The following is a 21781-nucleotide window of genomic DNA, read 5'->3' as shown; positions in this document are numbered from 1 at the left end:
ATTTTGTGCTCTTTTAGAATTATGGTCGGATAAACAAATATGTTTTCTTTCAAATAGTAGAAACAGCTATCCATTTTAGCTTTTCTGGGTTTTATAAATCATTTTTAAAAAAATTCTTACCTAACTGCATATGTATTGTTTTGCGGGGTAAAACGCCCCGCTTCAGTTCGGCGTTAGCCATGCTGTAAACGTACGCACACAATCATGCTTGTTTATAGGTTGCATACATCCGGGCGTTTGTTAAGATGTTATTGTTCAATAATAGTATACATGCTGATGCGAAAAATGTACATTTGTAAGGTTCCAAATTGCGCGTAATTTCAATATGGCATTACATTTGGTAGAATTTAAATGGATCATTAAAATAACCAAAACGGCCGCTATGGAAAGCATAGATAGCGCCACCGTAGCCTTGTGCGTTTGACAGAACAGCAATGATGTCACAATGTTAAATCCCATATACAGTGACGCCTTTGTTTTGGTGCGGTGAGCACTGACAAAAACTATCTTCAATGATCCATTCAAACGGCTGTTTTGGTGTTATGAAATAGGGGTGGGCGTTTTGCCGCACGAGTTGATTGAAGTTTAGCTCCTTTAATAAGCTTTTTAAGGACAAATTCAACATATTTTTTGCATTTTATACAAACTATGACAGTGCACAAGTTGGCTCTCGGCAATAGTTTCAGAAATTTTGTTATATATCGACCTAAAATTTGACTTTGAAGACCGCACAAAATTGCAACGAAAATAGCAAAAAACGTTTTTATACGTTTTTTACGATTTTCTTGAGAGAAACACATAAAAATATATTAAAAGAAGCATTTTTATCAATTTGATATAACCCTAGAGGGTGAAAAAAAGTATTCTAAACCACACCGTTCGTCCAAATCGAGGGTGGCGCGTTTTGCCCCCTATGGGCATACTACCCCCAGTTCCCCTGATTTACATTTTTCATTATTTCCATACGCTTGACAGTTCTCGACTACCATTCTTCCATGTGCTTGTGTTGGAAGTTTGAGAAATTTGAGCAACGAGCATCGTGCAATCAGTGAGTGGAATGCAAACATCAGTGTCGCCGTTCGGCGGCCAGTAAAATAAACTGAATGTTTAAAAAGTTGTTGTCTGTACTTTTTGCCGCTGGCGCCAACTGTTAGCATTTGAGAACGATGTAAACAGTCGTTACCCTATTCGATTCAGACAGTTTTTGTCAAAAATCGGTGAATTATCTGTGTTATCCTGGGAAAGGTTGATCTGGTTTCTTCAACAGGTTATTTGATTTGTCGATTATCGTCAGTAATAACTGAAAAAGAGTACACTTGAGCCCGTTTAGCAGAAAAGAATAGTACACAAATCTTTAAGGCAAAAAAGAGTACTTGTACTCTAAAAAGAGTACGTCTGGTAACCCTATGCAAAATAGGTGCAGGAAAAGTTTGGTTGCCGTGGACGCGTTTCCTGGAGCTGGCCGGATGATTCTACACCAGGAGATTCTCATTTGACACATTCCCGCATGTGCATCAGATTGTTTTGATTTGACGACAAGTCAGTAAAAAACATCAACTACTGAATAGTAGGTAATTGATTTTACTGACTTTTTGGTCTGTTCGGTAATGATGTAAAATTAGGTCTGACAGTTACCGTGGTTCAGTAAAAAGTAAAAATTGTTACTGAACCTCGGAAGTTTTCAATCAAAAAGCTGAAAGTTCGGTATTGTTATGGTTTACAATTCGTACCCAGTATAAAAAATTACCGAACAAGTAAATCGTGATTGAGTGTGAACCTTGAAATCAACGTTCTCATCTGGCGCAGAGAGAAACTTTGAATACAGAGAGGAGTAGGTACCATGTATCCTCTTCGCTCAGCGAGGCGATCTCCATCGAACGCGAAAGTGCGTCAGGGAAAACATTGTCCTTCTCTCTTCGATGTCCAATTTCAAAGTCAAAACCCTGTAGCTAGATGCTTCATCGGCTGAGGCGTGACGACGTGCGCCACTTCCCATTCATGATATGGGTGAGTGCGGAAGTGACGGTATTAACGAAAAATCGAGTGTATGCTCATTTTATAGGTTTCTTATTAGTTTTAATTACATTTAGTACATACATAGTTTAAGTTTAATAAAGCTTTAAGCGACTTCTTAATCTTACTGACAAACTAAACACATAATAGGTTTTTCTTTTTATTCTACAAATGGATTTAATGCCCCAATGGTAACAAGTCACTTGTCGATCTTTCACCATCAGGTCAGGAATGGAAGTTCTTTGGCTTCAATGCAAATTTAAGGAAACCTTCTTACATCTGGTGCATACAAAAGTCATAAATATCCATACTTGCCGTTAAAGAGAAACAAAGAATAATCAACTGTAAATTTTATCATTTTATCATTACACCAACCAATACTAAATCAAAAGAAAGCAAGTGTTTATTATCACTGAATACAATCATATATCGATGTCTAGCTTATGCCCAGCAAACATTTTGTCATTACTGTATTGGGTCTTGCGCGAGTGTTTAGATTTCTCTGGTAATTTGGACATTCCTCCAAGCATGATTTCGCTGCGACATTTTCCCCCGATTAGACTCAACGATTATCACAGTACGATTTATTGCGCACAAATCACACAATCGCGCACAGCAAGATCTGTTTAACTAGGTAAGCCAACTGGACAACTGTCAAATATCTGAAACAACCTATCTTATGACAGACACTGCGAAATTGTATGCGAGATTCGACTGTGATGATAAGAAATTTGGGGTGAGTCTAAATGGGTGCAAAAGTCGCAATACATTTGTATACATCATTCTTCTTAACTTTTGTTGCATTTAAGCTTTCACTGGAACCGAGCCTGCTACTCACTACTCACACACACCTGCTACTATTTCAACTATAATCATTCTGAGGATGCCTCCAGAGATTCCTCCAACAATTTCTCGATGAAATAATCTTAAACTCTCCTGATATTCATGTATAAAACTTGAATCATATTCTTAAAATAATTCCGCCAGTTTTGTACATATATTGCAGTTATTTTTTGTTGCGTTGCTTCAAAAAGACTCATTGTACATAGTTATGACAAATGAGCGAAAAGAAAATAAGCTGAAAATTTAAATCCATACAATCTTTTTCTTATAACCATGTACTTTAATGACAGAAATGATCCTGTCTGTCTCATCAACCATAAGATGTGTGGTATTGCACAAAACAGAATTAATGAATCCGAAAATATAATAATAAAAAACCTTGCCCTTCACTATATTATAATTTCAGTTTTGCTCCGTTTCAATAACTAACCTTCCTATACTATTCTGCGCCACACAGGTGTACTCTCCACCGTCCTCTTCCTTAACGTTTGAAATATTCACATGGCTGATTACGTCGTCGTGTATTGTAACGTATTGGCCAACCACGAAGCGGGAATTATCCGGTATCTGAGGGGAAATAAGAATATACAAATTGGTATGAAAATAAGTAGCTTATCGTCTGTGCTGTGATTTGTCCATTCAACCGAACTAAACCATCGCATGCTGGCATGGTTGTACATTTGTGCCGTGAAACGAGAAGAAGGAAAATAATAACGGTTTCACTGCCACCGAAGACCGGCGAACTGCGGGCAGATAAATCTTACGGCAGTCGTACCGAAGACCCAGGAGAGGAAAAGATAAGAAAATTATCTTACCGGAAAACCATCCAGCTTCCAGGTAAATTGCGGTGGAGGATTTCCAGTCCCAACGCACTTTAACGAAACTGTCGGGCCTGGTTGGAGAGTCTGCTCCGAAAACCAATAAAGTAGCTCCGGTGTCGCATCTGAAAGAAGATGTAAATAGAAATGAGCGCAATATGGTGAAGGGAGGATTTGTGGATGAAATTTACGAGTCAGTAGCAGAAAAAATGTCTTATTTTCACTGCAGGTACGTTGATTGGAAGATGTATACTAATTTGTACTTATTTCATACTCACCTCCCAGTTGTAGTTCTGCCGTGCTCTGGATTTGCTCCCATTCGTTGGACACGAAGCACTGATACATGCCCTGGTCCTCCTTATGTACGTTTTTAATCACAATTCGTGGCGTATCGGTATAGATTTCTATCCGACTGTCACGCACAATTGGCTTTCCGTTGTGCATCCACAGAACTTCGTGCGCGGGAAACCCCGAAATGATACACTGGAACTGTGCATCCTTACTAACATCTACGGTTTGTACTTGCGGCTGCAGGTGTGCTGATAAAGGAGCGGTAACGGTCAACGTCACCTGGATTGTCTCTTCGCCGGCCGTGTTGTTCACCCAGCAAAGGTACTTCCCGCTGTCCTCCAGGCGGGCTTTGGAAATTTTGAGCAATCCTGCCGAAACGATGCTGATCCGTTCATTTAACTGCAGGGGAATGATCTGGTCCTTGACCTCCTTGAACCAGCGATACGTTGGCACCGGGTGGCCTTGGGCAACACAAGGCAGCGTCACGTGGGCATTCACAACCACGTGCTTGAGTGAATGTTTTTCTACATTAATTCTAGGTTGTACTAGTCCTTTCGGTTCAGTCACTATCACTCTACCTGGATATGTCGAAAGTTGTATTTCTTCTGAAAGTAGGCAAAACAAAAGCGGATACTTAATTGAGCTTTTATTAATATTATGTTGCTACATTTTATTTGCCATAGCAGTTAAGAATTTTTACAGATGAGTTGATTTCACCTGCTTTTAAGATAATTGACATTCCAATGATTGTTGGTTTCTCACTGCTTGTAAAATAACATGCCTCTGATATATAGATCTCTAATGGTATGAAAATACCATTGTCTTTAGAAAACAACATCCGTATCTGAATGTTTCTTAAAGCATATTTTACTCCATACATTGCTCGTCAGCAAGAAAAGCTTCATTGTTTCATTTATATACCTTCTTTATTGTGGAGCTACTTCGCCTGTTCGAGTGGTACCGGGAAGAAGTGGAATGCATTAAACGAATGGAAAATGTGGCTCTGGTTGAGAGCTTTTATGGCTTTGTGCTCCGTAAAATGAAAACTAGTACTGGGAAAAATATCACCAGAGCAATTTGCATGCATAGAGAAGTCATCGGGGCACTCCGGGGGAACTGGGAAAAGAGAATTTCATTTCATCTGGTTCGTATTACACAGTGGCCCATCGGAACGACCCTGCAATGCTCTACGAGCAGTTCTCCTACCACATTTGAACCGAGTGCTCTGCTTGACAATTTCAGGTAAATACATTCCATGAAGTAATTATTGATGAACTAAAAATATTATTTTCTTCCTGGGCATACCAGGGGTGCTGACATGTGTTTGAATATGTGTTCATACAATTATGGGGTGTGAGTGTCGATTTCGTTTCCTCATTAGTTGTCTTACCTGTTAGTCTATTTACAGTTCTGCAAGAATACGTTTTGTACGCATCACTTGGTCCAGCATTGTTTATGTACAGATCACCGTTCGACAGTACGATGTATTTGCCACCGATGTCGGTATTCGGGTATAGATGCACGCCGGTATCTTGCACCCAGGCTGTTACTACCACGTAATCCTGAATGTAGCTAGGCACCTGTAATGAAAAAATTACAATTTATTAATTATTTGTTATAATTAGACAGGGAATAGGCATAATGACTATTACACTTTCGAAGGATTTATTCTATTAGAGTATGGTCAACTATATATTACTCGATATTGAGGTGATCATCGAGACTATTGTTCTATAACTCGAATAGAATATCAGGTTATGGAGACTGTTACTCTTTTTTGATGTCACCGACAGCGATTTTCTGATAATTGAGTTTTCTGTGGGAGGGGCTTAATTTTTGACATACAGTCAACTCCATTACTCGTAATAAATGAATATCCAGTAATAATCTCAATATTGAACTCTCTCTTTTCAATCAATTATATAAATCTTAAACATATTACGAAGTTGGCAGTTTAAATATTTTGTTAACGAATCTCAGTATTAATATGTAAATGCTTTATTTAATTTCACCAGACATTTCAACTATGGATTTTGTTTTTTTTTTCAAGGGAAGAGCGCAGTTTACGTTACAACTTTCGGTCGCATCCCCAAATAACGTAAACGATGGTTTAACATAAAATACGATTGAAATGAACAGAATCAAATTTCTTTTTTTTTGAATTGCCATGTACGAAGCTAATTTATGAAATATATTTAAACCATATTTTCTGGTCTTTACTGGCATTGGAACATTTTTTTTCTACATTCGTATATCTTAGCTTAGCTAAGCTTAGACTGACTGCACATATCAATGGTTGCTATTCCGTGATTGACCGAAGTCAGTGAAGATGCACACAGAATCAACTAGAAGTTCGGCTTGCATTGGCCAGAATCTTCTTGAGTGTGCATAATTCAGTGCCTCTATTTATACAGGGTCAATAACGGCGCCGGCCACGTCCTTGCAGTCAGATGGGATTGGGGAAAGGAATGTTAGTGTGTAATCTTTGCTATTTGGAAACCGTGTTTTCCTCTGCATCTCCACAAAGGGAGGGATGTTTGTTAGTGGGGAGGATCGTTGGATCACAGGAAACACTTTGATAAGCGATTAGACCATGATAAACGATTATTTGTAAGATATAAACATGCTTATCAATATAATGTATTCTATTGATATAAAAAATGTCCATGTAGAAGAAAATAATTAACGCTTGAAGCGACGAATCATTCAAAGTTTGTTGAACAAATAGCTCAGCGCAACACTTCTAGAAAGCATGTATTATCATATTTTACTCATATGAAAAGAAAAAAAAAAAACTCGATTGGCTGGACCATCACTGAACACTTTTATGCCGACACTTACAGTGACGAACCATTGAAAGTTTGTTGAATAAAGTGAACCTTTTTTAAGTCTACACTTATAGAAAAGGGGTGTTTCGAAAAAAAATGTAAAACATAAATAATTTATAAATAAGGGTTTTATGCCGACACTCTCAGTGACGAACCATTCATAGTTTATTGAAAATTCGGCCCACCGTTGTAACGATTAAATGTGCATTCATACATATTTTACAGATTTGAAATAAAAGCATAAAACGAGCTCACCAATGGGTTACATGCATGCCCTGATTTGCTACTCACCACACCGTAACGCACATGCGCTAGTGTCTATGCACGAAAAACCGTTAATAGGTAACCAGAAAAATATTTGTAAGGCGAAATACATCTAACGAATTATTTCTCAAAATTGGAAACTATTTTCGAAAAAATAGTTGGTGGCTATCAAGCCTACCAAATATTTTTTCGATTAAAGCTTTCATTCACAAGATATTTGAAGTTAGATGCCTTTCTCCATACAAAATAAAATGAGAAAACTTCTGCTGATCAACTGTGGGCAACTGAGAACTAACTGAGAAAGAAAGCACTCTGGAGACGCAAGAAAAATAATCCTTTAGCTTTTCATGCAAAAGATCGCTCTGATGACACAAAACAGAAACATGACCACTTGAACTTCCACGAAGCCCTTCCCAGCAAAATGCGCGCTAGCCGAAAGAACGAAAAATAACATCAATGAGGAACGAAAACGACTCGTTTGCTCGGGCCATATTAAAGCCCTCGAAAACAAAAAAGGACGCGCAACCCCAGAGGAAAATAATGATACTTGCCCGGGCTTTCTCGACGCACTGCCCGGCAAAAAGAACGCGCAACCCGAGAGGAAAAACAAAATGACCTTTTTTTCTACATTCTCATATCGTGTGAAAAGCATAAAATTTCTATCTTTAACATTCTAAATAACGTGTTAAAAACGCGTTAAGTTTTACCGCTATATATTTGCAATAGAAAAAAAAAAGTTGGACAAGTAACTTACAAGCAACAAATTTACATTGGAACTAAATTGGAACTAAATTTACAAGCCAAGTTCTCAGGTTGATAAATGCTGGACATTACGCTGGGACATGGTTATATGAAAATTTGGATTCTCGCTCCAGTCCACATTTTGGATTGCATTTAGGTCCCATAACAACCGTGCAAAATTTCAGCTCGATCGGTGAAACTATATTTACGCGCCAGCCGTTCAAAGTTTGTAAGGGATTTATTCTCGGAAAACTTACTTTTGCAAAGAAAAATCGCCAGAGGTCACCCATTCGCCTCTATAAAATTTCTGAACACAGACCTCGATAGGTATTTCTACACTAAACAACATTGTCGAAGACTGTAGAGCAATCCGATGCTTGGGATAAAAGTTATTGAACAAATACTATTCGCAAATTTTCCCAACTTTGTTATTATTGTTATTCCTTTACGTGTTAATCAACGTTGCCTTGCTAATAGGTTTTCATTGAATCACTTTTTTCACAAGTGTCGGAGTGTTTCGTAGTCATCGGCAATATTCTTCATCGTAGAATTGTCGAATTGTCAACCGTCGTTTAATCACGGAGCTGGAGTTGAACGTACGACTTAAAAAGCGTTAGCACGATTTTCGTGTGGGTCGCGGTACCGACACATACTTCGCCGAGCTGGAGTGGTCGATACCGAATGCCAATGAGCACTGTTTGATAGCGTCTCTGGATTTGTCGAAGGCATATGACACCACTTGATGACACGGTATACTTCGCACCCTGAAATCATGGCGGATACGTGGTCGGATGATGAACCTTCTGCAAAGCTTCCTCTCGGAGCGAACGTTTCAGGTGTCGTTGGGTGGGTACAAGTCCAGTGAACAAAAGCTGAAAAATGGTGTGCTGCAGGGATCAGTGTTATCCGTAACGCTGTTCCTGGTGGCGATGCAGCCCATCTTCCAGGTACTGCCAGATGGAGTCGACATACTCTTATACGCCGATGACATCCTCCTCATCGTTAAAACGGCTAAAAGCGAAGGGCTACACACGAAATTGCAGGCCGCCGTGAAGGCTGTCTGTAAGTGGGCGATTTGCCATGTCTGCTGCCAAGTCGCATGTGTTCTACTTCTACTTCAGCCCAAACGCGCGTCGGGAGCCTGCGCAGAACATCATGGTTGACCAAGTCTGCATCCCGAAAACCAACCGACTGAGGGTTCTAGGGGTCACTCTGGACCGTACCTCAACATTCAAACCGCATTGCAAAATGGTCAAGAAAGCATGTGAGTCATGGCTGAAAATACTCCAGATGATCGGAGCAAAACTATTGCGAGGCAATCGGACAAGTCTACTACAAGTTGGATCGGCGTTGGTAACAGCAAAACTGACGTACGGTATTGGATTGGTAAGCCGAGGAGGACCAGCAATACTGCAGATCCTCGTTCCGGCTTATAACAAAATGGTTCGGTTTGCTTCTGGAGCGTTTGTCACTAGCCCGATAATTTCGGTCATGGCCGAAGCGGGCACACTACCATTTGAACTGCTGGCGGTTCATTGTGTAGTGAGGATAGCCATCCTTATTCTGACGAAGAACAGCCGTAACAACACTCTTTCCTTGATTCGACGCGCTTCGGAAAGTTTGGAAGAACTAACCGACGTAGCACTCCCGGCTGTCGACATTTCACATTGCTAGTGTAGTGGACCTCCCTTGTTTCATTAGCTCATAAATCATAACAACATGAGTCACGATAAAAGCGCACTCCAAACGGCAGTACGTGTGGTCAAGAAATTCCGAGTGATACGCTTGTTCTGCTGACCATCACTTACTGCCATATGCAGTGCGCCACAGTTCAACCGCGGTGCAATGAAATTAAATAGCTCAAATTACAACGCCACCTAAATATATGCAGAATAGCCAAATTACAGAACGTCGTTCCCGGGTGTCTACCTTTTGTCTCTCTTGCTCATGTATCGATTGAAGAAATCAATCATCGAACTGAAATTGTTTATATCAGCAATTATTACCTATTTAAGTCGTGACAATTATGAATAAAGAACAGTCTTGATTGAACCTAGAACCATGTGCTTTGATTATGATCCGAAGCTGTATCCAGCCTAGAACACCATAATACCAAAACACTTTGGAAGCACGGTGATCTCCGGTCTTCGTGACCATTAGTTAACACCACCGATGCTTCGCTTTCCTTGGTTCTTGTGTTGCTGTTACGTGTCTATGCCGGGTCTGTTTACAACGTGTGTCGGTCGGTCCTTCGAATAAGAGAACGGTACGGTCCGACCACGATACTAGATAGGGCGATTGTTCCTGGAATGAACAGAAGCCCTCGATTGTATGGGACGTGAAAAGGAGCATTCGTGCCGGTGACCCTCCGGATAAAGTCCACCCAGTCGTCCAGCAATTTCTGTCGACACGCATCCGCAACTCGACCGTCGTCTACACTAATGGTTCGAAGTGTGAAGACACGGTAGCAGCTGCTTTTTACAACAACGGCATCTCCGGAACTTTTAGCATACCGAAGGAGTGCAGCGTTTTCTCTGCAGAAGCGTAAGCGATCAGAAAAGCGTTTTCAATTCCAAACATTCGGAACCAGGTGGTGATTCCAACGGATTCGGCGAGTTGCCTGCAGGCCTTAGAGGCCGGATCTTCAAAGCACCCGTGGATTCAGGAGGTTGAGTACATAGTGCGAAACAAAAACGTTCGGTTTCATTGGATCCCGGGACATGGTGGCATAACCGGAAATAATGAAGTCGACTGCTTGGCCAACGAAGCTCGACAACAACCGGCTATCGACATCCCTATCCCCGGCGAAGATGTACTGAGAGCGACGAAAGCAGCCATACGGCACCGATGGGATTGCCAATGGCTTGGAATAAAAGATAACAAGTTGAGAGAAATCAAGCACGATACCAAGAGGTGGACAGAACGTGGCAATGCTGCCGACCAACGCGTGCTAACGAGGTTGAGAATCGGCCACACTCGGTTCACATATACTTTTCTTTCGAAAAGAAAATCTCCGCCTACCTGCGAGTGTTGTGGGGCCACAATCGATGTGCGACACTTTATTCTGCACTGCAGGAAATTCGAACACGAAAGAAGAAGATACGGCATCGATACGCTAAGCCTGAAAGAAGCCCTCGATGACAATCTAGAGAGAACTACGAGGCTGTTGAAGTATTTACATGAAACAGAATTGTACAAGACATTGTGAAAATCAAAAAATGAATTGCGTAATGTAATATAAATTAGATTGGACATTTTCACCGACACGAACACACCCCTCTTGTTTAAAGTGTCATTAATAAACACAAAAAAAATCATATCCAGGCACCTAATAAGGACCTCATGGAGCTGAGAAATCATCTTCAGTTAGAACTTTGTTCGGATACTGACACGTTTCAAAAACAGTCCTTGGATTTCTTGGACAATTTGAGTGGAACAGCTCCAGCTCCACGAGATATTTTGTTGAACCGCCGACAAGATGCTCGACATGTAAAATCGGTTCCCAAAAAAATACTGGTTAATGAGACGGCATCCTATGTAAGTTTCATAGATGCGCTAAACTTTCTATTTCGGAATCCTTGCAATAGAAAGCTTCTAATGGAATCGGAAGAAGAAGATACCCAATGTGTAAACGAATTAAGCTCATTTAAACCGGGAGAACTATTCAAAAACAGCATTTTTTCAAGCAAATCCACATTGCATCCAACATAGTTTGTATCAAGATGATGTTGAACTAGGCAACGCATTATGCTCGCGAGCTGGCATTAACAAAGTGTGTAATTTTAACTTGAAAATACAGAATCTTTCTGAAAAATGGATCGACCTCTAGTACAGGGTTTCTCAACCGGTGGTCCGCGGACCCCTAGGGGGCCGTGACGAGCTCTCAGGGGGTCCGTGAAGCCATTGAGAGTTAGTGTTGTTTCTCTTGATATGAGGAATATGTTCCTAATATACACAAATTACGTAACTCTCCAGGGGGAGTGGGGGAGTAGGCTAAAGCGTTATGACTCATACAAAAAATTGAAATTTTTCACGTAAAAAGCGTTACGGACGAGGGTCCTAAATTTCTAATTTTAGCTTTACGTAATAAATGGACGCTGTCCAGTTGCACATTTTACGTCTTTCAAATATTTTTAAGCCGTAACCTTTTTTGTTTTATTCAACTGTGATAATACTGGGAAATTACCTTCAATGTCATTCTGTCGGCTGGCATAGCAAGCCAGAGATGATTACTTTACGCGGATTCGTTTTAGTTTAATTCAGTGCGATTTTAAAAATAGATTAATTCTTGGCAGATTTTGCCAGCTTCCTGGAAAGAACCTTCAAAAATTTCTTAGATCTTTGTTAGCTATTGGAAGTAGTGAACAAAGCAAGATTTTTCACAGCTTCTTCAAAAACCATTCGTGGAAGTCTTGTGAATTTTTAATTAAGTTTTCGAGTAAAAATTTTTGATCGATATTTGTCGCAGTTAACTTCAGTTTACTTCTTCGAAGATTCCTTACGGATATCTGACAAAGCTTTCGAAGATTTCCTGGCGAGTCTTTTGACAAATTCTCCCCTCAGCAGAATATAGCAGAGCTTAGAAGCCCATTGGCAAGTTTCTTAAAATATCCAATGCAAAGCATCCAGACCTGACGATTTTTGATGAAATCTTTGATCGTGTCATAATTTTTTTGATAAAAGCTTATTTTTATTAAATAACACGGTAGGGCGTGTTCTTGTAACTAGTTTGGCAAATTTTCATGCGTAAGTAACAGCTGTATCATATTTAAACTTTAATTTAAAAATGGGTTCAAATTTGAACCTTGACACTTTTGATCATGTTTGACGTTCACTTAGTTGACAAAAACGCCACATGGGCTCAACTTTTAACACTGGGGTTGTTCCTATCTGACATTTCAGAAGGGACAGGAAAAACAAAATAAAGTTGACTCTCTCTTACTCGATATTCCGTATCTCGATATCGAGTTAGGGAACCATAGTGAAAGTTGGTTTTCATGGCTAACTCGATGGTCCCTTGGTTCGCATTTGACTGTACACCCAAAATTTAAGCATAAATCGAGGGGTGTGACAAAACCTCATAAATCAGGAAAAATGTGTTTTGACCGTAAACCAACGAAATGCATGTGAATATTGAGTAGGTATGTGTTTTTGGCCTAAACTTAAGCGTTTGGTACTAAAATTGGGACAGGGGATTAGGACTCTATTGACTCCTGGGAATATTTTTGTTGAGAAGCTAGTGCGATTTAGAATATTGAAGAATGTATATTATTATTTGCACTTTTGTTTCACGTCGGCAGAATATTTTTTAAGCTACTGAGTTTATATTTTTGCTAAAAACCGTTGTTTTTAAGTAACATTTTAATTTCCAAGTTTCGGTCGAGAAAGTTCACCGTCTTAAAATGAATCTTTGTTGTCCCAAGTTTTTCGTTACTCTATTCTAAAACTGGACATAAATGCGGTTTACTGCAGAGTTTCAGACCTTCGGATGCAAAAAATCCACAATGTTAAAGTGAAAGATGGAAGTGCCCAAGGGGTTTCTTCTACTTGCCCTGCATTTTTTTGTTGGATTTTGTCAATATTGTTTATGGTGGTTATGGAGTATGACAAGGATACTTTTGAAAATATGCTAGTAGCCAGAAATCTACATTCCTGGCTCAATTATGAGTAAACTCCTCCAAAGAATCATAGCAAGATTCTTGAATTTCAAGAATGATTTCAAGAACATTCACCTTTGAGGGTCCGTGAGTCGTTTGTAAAGCTTCAAAGGGGGTCGCATTACTGAAAAGGTTGAGAACCACTGCTCTAGTAGGAGATCTTAAAAAAATCAAGGTGGGTATTGATGTGGGTTGAAGCTAACAGTGTAACGAGCCCCAGAATTACCATATTACTGACAATTATAACCTTGATGGAATGATGAAATGGATTTAAAATTTTATGTACCATGACCCCACAGTTATGGATCAAATAGTGTGGAGTCCAACCTATAAAATTCAATAAAACGACATGGAAAACGTAAAATTGTAATATAAAAGCACGAATTGAATCGTTTCAAATTGGAACTTCGGTTAGTAAACTGTTTTGAGTGTAATATTTACATAGGATTGCATAAAAATTAAAAATAGTATCGGTTCCTGAAAACCATATTATGGATCAATTTTCATATTATGGATCAAAATGTGACATATTACGGATCAGTGCGCAAAATCAAGAGATTTTCAACTCAATGCATCTGTATTGCATGGTATAGCGAATGTTAACAATGTGTCATATATTACTGCAAAAAATAGCAGTGTTAGAGCTGGAAACAAGGGTAAAATGGCCTTTTTTTGTGATACTGCATTGTAGTAACTGAAACATGAACTGTTTTCGCTATACACCAAGTTTACCACCCATTTTTGTCTGCTAAAAATGAAATTTACAAACCTTGATGTTTTATTAGTTTTATCCTTAGTGCTATTGTCTGAAAATGTCGAATCCAATGCACAAAATAGCAGAAATCTACATTCTTTGGAAGTGACCCATAACCGTGGTAAACGATCATTTCTTGGTCCATATTATGGATCACTAGTTAGAAGTGCTAATATTCGATATTTAGAATCAACAATCAAGAAAAATGTTTTCCAAAGATGAATTCATACTAAATCGAAGCGAACGAGCATAAAATATGTTATAACATTTGAATTTTACCACCTGTGGGAGCTTATGAATGCTGACGGCACTTCTTACAGAAAACGACCATATAATGATAGCTGTGTGGTACCAACTAAACATTTGTCAAATACACCGTTATTTAGCGGTCGAATGTTGTGCTTAACATTACAAATGGTAGAAAACAAATAGTATAACATGGGAAAAATATGTTTTACGTCAACGTTTATGTTTTGAGCGAGTTATCCAATGTTGAACGCCAAAGTGATCCGTCACTGTGGGTGATCCGTAACTGTGTGGGTATGGTACAGTTCATTAACAATCATATTATTTCTTTTATGTATGGCTATACTGATCGCCACAACAAGCCTGCTGCTAATTTAACTTACGATTTGCTAATGAACCCAAGCAAACACAGATTAAAGCAAACATCATCGCAATCATTACTGCTGTTAAGAGTTTTCAAATTTCTGTTTGGGCATAAAGTCCCACCCAATTTCAAATTAATGGCCATGATCGGTAACTCTGCGGAACACGGTTTTGTTTCAAGCACCAAAATACCTGTATTTACTTAATTAAGGGTTGCCGAATCCATTGTCTTTTTCAGAAACATCATAGCACGTCTAGGTTTTGAGATATTGGATGTTGAAAATACTACTTTTGACTATTTTAGTCAACTTACATGCAAGTTTACCAGCTTGCATATATTGCAATATATATTGCAATATTGTATATTGCGCGTTTAGCAAAGTATTGTGTATTTCGTAGGCGAAAGTTCTAAGAGAAGTTTAACGCATCTCCAGGCTTCGTGCCGCGAGCCGAAATATGTAGTGATAAGGATGGAAGCATATTGACGGACGGAAGTGATGTGATCGAAAGGCGAAAGCAGAACTACGACAAACACCTGAATGGCACGCAGAACACAGCCGCAGACAGTCGCGACAGCGGAAGAAATGACTACGTCAGCACGGTGGATAAAGGAAAGCAACCTGTTTGTGGGAAGTTATTAAGCTGGCTTCATCAACGGCCGCTCGGCGACGGATCAAACTTTCACTGTACGGTAAATCCTCCAGAAATGCCGTATATATCAAGTCCCAACGCATCACTTTTTCATCGATTTTAATGCGACTTATGACCGCAAAGAGCTATGGAAAATCATTGACGAATACAGCTTTCCCAAGAACCTCACAAGACTAATAAGAATAACGATGTAAGGTGTGCAGAAAAGCGTGAAGATTTCGGGCGAACGATGTAGATCGTTCGAATCTCGCCGAGGACTTCGACAAGGTTATGGACGGGTTCAATAATCGAGGGACGATTTTCACACGATCCAGCTCATTTTTTTTTTCGTCGCGTATGATACAGATATTGTCGACAGAGCAATCGACAGTGACAGATCTGTACACCCGCATAAAACGCGAAGCGACAAAGTTAGTTTGGTGGTGAATGCGTCAAAAACTAAGGACACGCTGATAGGCGGAGCGCGACAGAGCCCGCCTAGGAAGCAGTGTTATGATAGACAGGGATACTTTTGAGGTGGTTGATGAGTTCGTCTACCTTGGATCCTTTTTAACGATTGATAACAACGTTAGTCGTGAAATACGGAAACGCATCATCAGTGAAAGTAGCGCTTACTATGGGCTCTAGAAGAAACTGCGATCGAGAAAGATTTACCCCCGCACCAAATGTACCATGTACAAGACGCTAATAAGACCGGTGGTCATTTATGGACATGAAGCATGGACCACGCTGGAAGAGGACCTGCAAACACTTGGAGTGTTCAAACGAAGGGTACTCAGGACCATCTTTGGTAGTGTGCAGGAGAACGGTGTGTGGCCGCGGAAAATGAACCACGAGCTCGCTAGGCTCTGCGGCGAACCCACTATCCAGAAGGTGGCGGAAGCCGGAAGGGTGCGTTGGGCAGGGCATGTTGCAAGACTACCGGACAACAACCCTGCTAAGATGGTGTTCGCGTCGAACCCGGTTGTTACAAGAAGGCTGCTCCATGTCCATGTCCCATAATCCCGCGAACGAGTTGGCTTGATCAAGTGGAACAAGATCTGAAAAGCGTGGTCCAAAATCGAAGTTGGAGAGACACTGCCATAGAACGAGTAAAATGGCGTAACATCGTAAACGAAGTTTTGTCGTAAACGAAGTAAGTATTAAATAATAAAGAATTGATAACATGCTATTTAGTTCACGTGTAATTTGAGCAGAACCTTGCTTTTTGGTGCTTTTTAATGTGATTTCTGACAAAAAGTATAGATGATTTGGTAGGATTCTAATATTTTATCCAAAAATCCAAGAATTCTATCATGAAATGAAATTTTGAGACATTTAAAAATACATAGACCAAAATTATTATTTGTATTGATCACAAAGAAAACTTGCGCAGGGAAAAGCCTAGCAACCCAATGAAAATGCTTTACCATAAATTGATATTTCATAGAATTTTGAATATATAAAATTTTTAAAACAAACCAAAATTTTCTTTAAATTTCTCCAGAGTTTGTTAAGGCGCAAGACAAAATGGCACAAAAGTCAGAACTGAAAAAGCAGTTTTCTCCTTTTTAAACAAGAAATTGAGAAAATAAAAACACATAGCCTTTTTATTTGGAAAATAAACGATCTGTGTGTTTTTATTTTCTTCGATTTGTCTCTTTAAAAAGAGAAAATTGCTTTTTCAGTTTTGACTTTTGCACCATTTTTACTTGGGCTTTAAATGTTATTAATTTGTTTACAACTTTTCGCTTCAGATCGTGGGATGCGTATATTATAGCCTGTGCCTGAGGCGGTTAGACCGCGTTAATTTCCTCTCGAAAAGAGTCCTCCGCTTCCAGTCCAACCAACCCAGCCAGAGAGTGAGTTTTCCCAATCATGTCGACACGTACGACAAAGTTATAATTTGCATAATGTCGTCACGTTCGCTGGAAGAATGGCAGGTTAAAGCCTCACGTCACAACTGGTTTTCTTTTATTTGTGGTAAACCAACCTGCACGACACGCGAAGGTGTAAGATTCAATGAAAAGGAACACCTCAATTGCCGCAATTTATCAGACAATTATGTTAATTGAGATGATATGGGTAAAATTGATGTCGGGACTTTTCACGGATTGTTGATTGCGATTTGAAAGCTGTTGAAGCGAAACATCTTATTCAACAAGGCGAGAGAAGTATTTTATGACAGGATAAAAAATACGCAACGCTAAATTTGATTTTGGTAGATCTTCATTTTAGTGTTTAATGTACTGTTGGAAATGAATGCATCCGTTTTTTTTTCTCCTAATGCTTTCTTTCTCTTGAGACTACAGAATAGGACCTGTTGCACATTATCTTTTCTAGGCTTGTTGCATTGTTTTTTTTTTTTTTGACAAAAATCAACTTATATATGATTTTTTGAATCAATAGTTTTGCATTATTTTTGAATTGTTATCAGTAATAGGGGTAATTTGTTCGTTACCGTTTTGCTTCGAAACCCGGACACCTAAGAAGTAGTGTTATTTCAAACTTACATATTACAGGCGAATTAAAAGATAATCAAGCCATATTGCATTTCTACAACGTTTGTAGGTTCTTATTTGTTATAATGAAGAGAAAAATACCATTTATAAAGCAAAAGTCATGAAAATATTAAAATTTTAACAGTGACTCTTGCTTCGAAATCCGGACAGCATTTTAGAGCTGATTCAAATTCCGGGCACATATGTTTTGAATTCCGGACACTTTTATTTATCCATTATATTTAAAGATTTTGTAAGTACAGTCGACTCTCCATAACTCGATATTTAAGGGACCATCGATTTATAGAATTATCGAGTTATAGAATATACCAACGCAAAAATCCCAAAATCGAACAAACAAATTTCTGTATTTCCAATACATATATGATTACTTCTGTAAGAAAGCAATAATATTTTGTTGATATTATTATACAAACAATTATTTGAAAACTTTTCGAAATGTTCGAAAAATGCCATATTTTTACTTACATTTTTTTTTTATTTTAATGTTTTAAAACATTTATTACAACTTGCAAGTATTTATTCACATCCAAACAAGAATTAGTCCAAGTTTCCCCGTATAAGAAGGATTTTAAAATAGATATCGAGTTATGGAGGGAAATTTTTCTCTCACGTGACATCGACTAAGGGAGGTATAGAGTTATAGAAATATCGACTTATGGAGAGCACGATGTATGGGAAATTGAAGGGACCGAAAAATCCATCGTGTTATAGAGTATATCGAGTTATAGAATATCGAGTTGTGGAGAGTCGACTGTATTTCGTTCAATTCGAAAAGAAATAACTAATTTTGTGCACTTTATCAAAGATAAATTTCGTTAATAAGCATTCAAAATTATGGTGAGCGTTGCGGAAAATTTGAACCACTCTCTCCTATTTCTGCCTCTGGTTCAGCAACATGCAGCATCTAGATTCTAGAACTAACCTCGTCACATTGTTAGAGAATTATTTCACTAGAACAAAAATGAAATAAACACATTTTTTTTAAACTGAGAGTTTCATAAAAACTTCTGACACCACCAAAAAGCTGTTTGACTCATTTTCAATTATTTTTTGAATAGGTATATTTTGAAGCTTTTGAAGCTGCTGAAAATCATGCTTCGTATTCCGGACGTAGACATTTAATCGTTTTAAACATTATTTTATCACATAATCCGGTGAATTTCACTAGCTGCCGACGCGAATACACTTTTCTTTTTCTGTTTATCACATTCAATGGAATAGAAACGAATATTGGATACCAAATCTAATGGTACGTTGACTGGGCATCAATCTTAGCAAATTGTTTACCAGAGATTGAAATCCACGGACGATTAGACACGCACAACATTTTTATTATTATTTTAACAATTTAAAAGCCTTCTGCGATGCATTAACATGTACAATAAACTTGTTAATCCAAAGAATCGATCTGTTAATAAGTTTCACGTTATTAATTGCTTAAAAATTTCGTACATCATGAAAACTTTCAACGTGTCCGGCTTTTGAAGCGTCCGGCAATTCGATGCAAAACGGTATATAGAAAATGAAAATAATCGGTTGAGAAATGACGGAGATATATCTGGTCATCATTGCTGCACAGATACTTTGAAAAGCATGCTTTGAAAATATCAATGCTTCGCAATGGATTCGCGCTTTTTGCCTTTAATTGCTCCTGTGCTCACTTGATCAAAAATAATGCATCATTGATTCAAATCATTTCAAAGCTAACTACATACTCTGGACCTAGATAAGCATAGAAAACAAATGGCAGTGTACAATAACGGCTTTCAGTTGAAGATGTCTGAGATCGAGCCTGCCGTCGATTTCCTTGAGGTTCCTGGGCCTGGGCCCATAGATTATCACCCTTATTCATGTTTATGGCGTATCCAGCTTTCAATCGAATCTTATTCGTTCGAATACATGTCCCATATGATTTTGCTGACGTAAACGAGAATATGAAATGATTTTTGATCAGAAGTGAATTCGAGTGGTGCTCTTAGAACACTAAGCTGATAAGCAGATTCTGTTCTAGTGAGGACGTAATATCAAGGAAAACAGAAGAAGTTAGTATACCTATCATGAGTCAAAACTACAATATTTTTAATAACATAAATCGTTGAAAGATTAGCTATATCTATGAGAAAATAGTTTAGTTCAAAATGTATAATTTATATGTCAAGAACATTACTGGTCAATCTGCATTGGGTGAAACGGACTTTGAAAGGAGAACCTTTAATACGTTTGTTCAATTTGGGGTGAGAATAGAAGCGCGTATAATACCGTGCTAAATCAAACAGCCGGCCGCTTCGGAAGTCAGACACTGGCCTTTTTCCCGGTGGTTTTGGTTGTAATTTGTTTCGACTAGAATTCATAATTCAAACGTCTTCTACATACTCCATGCATAAAAATGTCGAAAAAAGAATTGTTGGGTGATTTAAAGCCGGTGTCCTGGATTCGAAGCATCCGGACACTTCGAATCAAAACATTTTTTTCCATGGTAGATCTTTTTCAGACAAATCAAGAGATTTTTTATTGCCACAAAGAATAGAAAATATTGTTTGACTTTTGAATAACAGTCTGTCGGAGATCGCAGTCCGTTGCATAGAGCTTTGTTCTGAACGTGGCAAGAATATTTGGGCTCCGTAAAATGATCCATGTCTCCAACAGCGCTATGGTGGTAGTGTTCTTGTTCGAGCATAACGCCAATGTTATGAGCAACATATTTGATCATGTCATTTTCTCCTGAGAAGACAGCTCAAACTGATTGTGGCTGTAATAAAAAAGATAACATTAAGGTGAAACTGTTTGGAATCAACTTCTGGGATTGCACTAAAACTTCAAAGGCACAAATCTCGCGATGAAAGCATCCCACAAAAGAGCACTTTTTATTTTGGCTTTGTGCACTAGCAGAAAGCTTAAAATAAGAAGATCAGGAACGCTTGCCAAATATTTCTCCAGTTTTGTGCCTTTGAAAACGTGAGTAGGGGGAGAAGTCGGCCATTGTGCCGGCCATCTTTGAATTCCGAGATGTTTCATCTTAACGTCTATTTATGACACATGAACAAATTCAACTGATACTCAACAACCGCGTAGAGCAACAACCCTAGATCACGATGAAAAAAAAAACAGTATAGGTTGCTAGGCCTACTAATAATGTTGGTTGCCCATCTGCAGCATAGTCTACCTTGTTGAATGAGCCACAAATGATTCAAATAAATGATGCAGTATTTTCACTGAAATGATAGGATCAAATCAAAGCCTTGTTGGATTGAAAAATAAGGATCGTGCATTCTCCTTCTCCTTGTTTTATGAATCAAAGCAACGCCAAAGCAAAGGCAATTTTGAAGACTGCTGGTCTTTAGGGTGGTTAAAAATTTAAAAATATTTGAGAATCCAATCTCTCATACGTTCCTTACCATTCTTACCATAAAAATAGGGTTCTGTGAAATTTTCAGCTTTCTGAGTGGTGATTTGAAGGTGGCCCAAAGACAATGTAGGTTTATATGGAAATTACTATGGAGATTTTTTTACATATGTTCCTAACACAAATGTAAGTACAAACTTATTATCCCATAGTAAAAACTCATTCTTCAAACCATAATAAAGAAATTTGCTGAAGAGAGAAATGCAATCCGACGGATAGCAGAAGAGATATTCATGAGTTTGTTTGCTTTTGTTTAGCTTGTTATGAGATTATAGCCCTGCAAAAATGTACAAAAATTCCAAACAAAATTACCTCAAAAGGGATTTGATTCTTCAGCAACAACCTTCATTAAGGTTTGAAGAATGAGTTTTCAATATGGTTTAATAAATGTCTTACTTACATTAC

At 38.6% G+C, this 21781-nt stretch overlaps 1 protein-coding gene across 5 annotated transcripts in view; it reads right to left on the bottom strand.

Annotated features, from left to right (window-relative positions):
* LOC5578262 (Down syndrome cell adhesion molecule-like protein Dscam2) overlaps positions 1–21781 on the bottom strand; it is a 573793-nt gene that overhangs the window by 55480 nt on the left and 496532 nt on the right. For all 5 annotated transcript variants that reach the window (XM_021843982.1, XM_021843984.1, XM_021843986.1 and 2 more), the window contains exons 7-10: positions 5356–5545; positions 3953–4570; positions 3672–3799; positions 3287–3423 (exon numbers count right to left, since the gene is read on the bottom strand). In XM_021843982.1, the coding sequence (XP_021699674.1) occupies positions 3287–3423; positions 3672–3799; positions 3953–4570; positions 5356–5545 (1073 nt within the window). The remainder of the gene's footprint in view (positions 1–3286; positions 3424–3671; positions 3800–3952; positions 4571–5355; positions 5546–21781) is intronic.

This window comes from Aedes aegypti, chromosome 2, assembly GCF_002204515.2.
Source record: "Aedes aegypti strain LVP_AGWG chromosome 2, AaegL5.0 Primary Assembly, whole genome shotgun sequence".
Lineage (NCBI taxonomy): Eukaryota > Metazoa > Arthropoda > Insecta > Diptera > Culicidae > Aedes > Aedes aegypti.
This window is presented reverse-complemented; position numbering and strand designations above follow the sequence as displayed.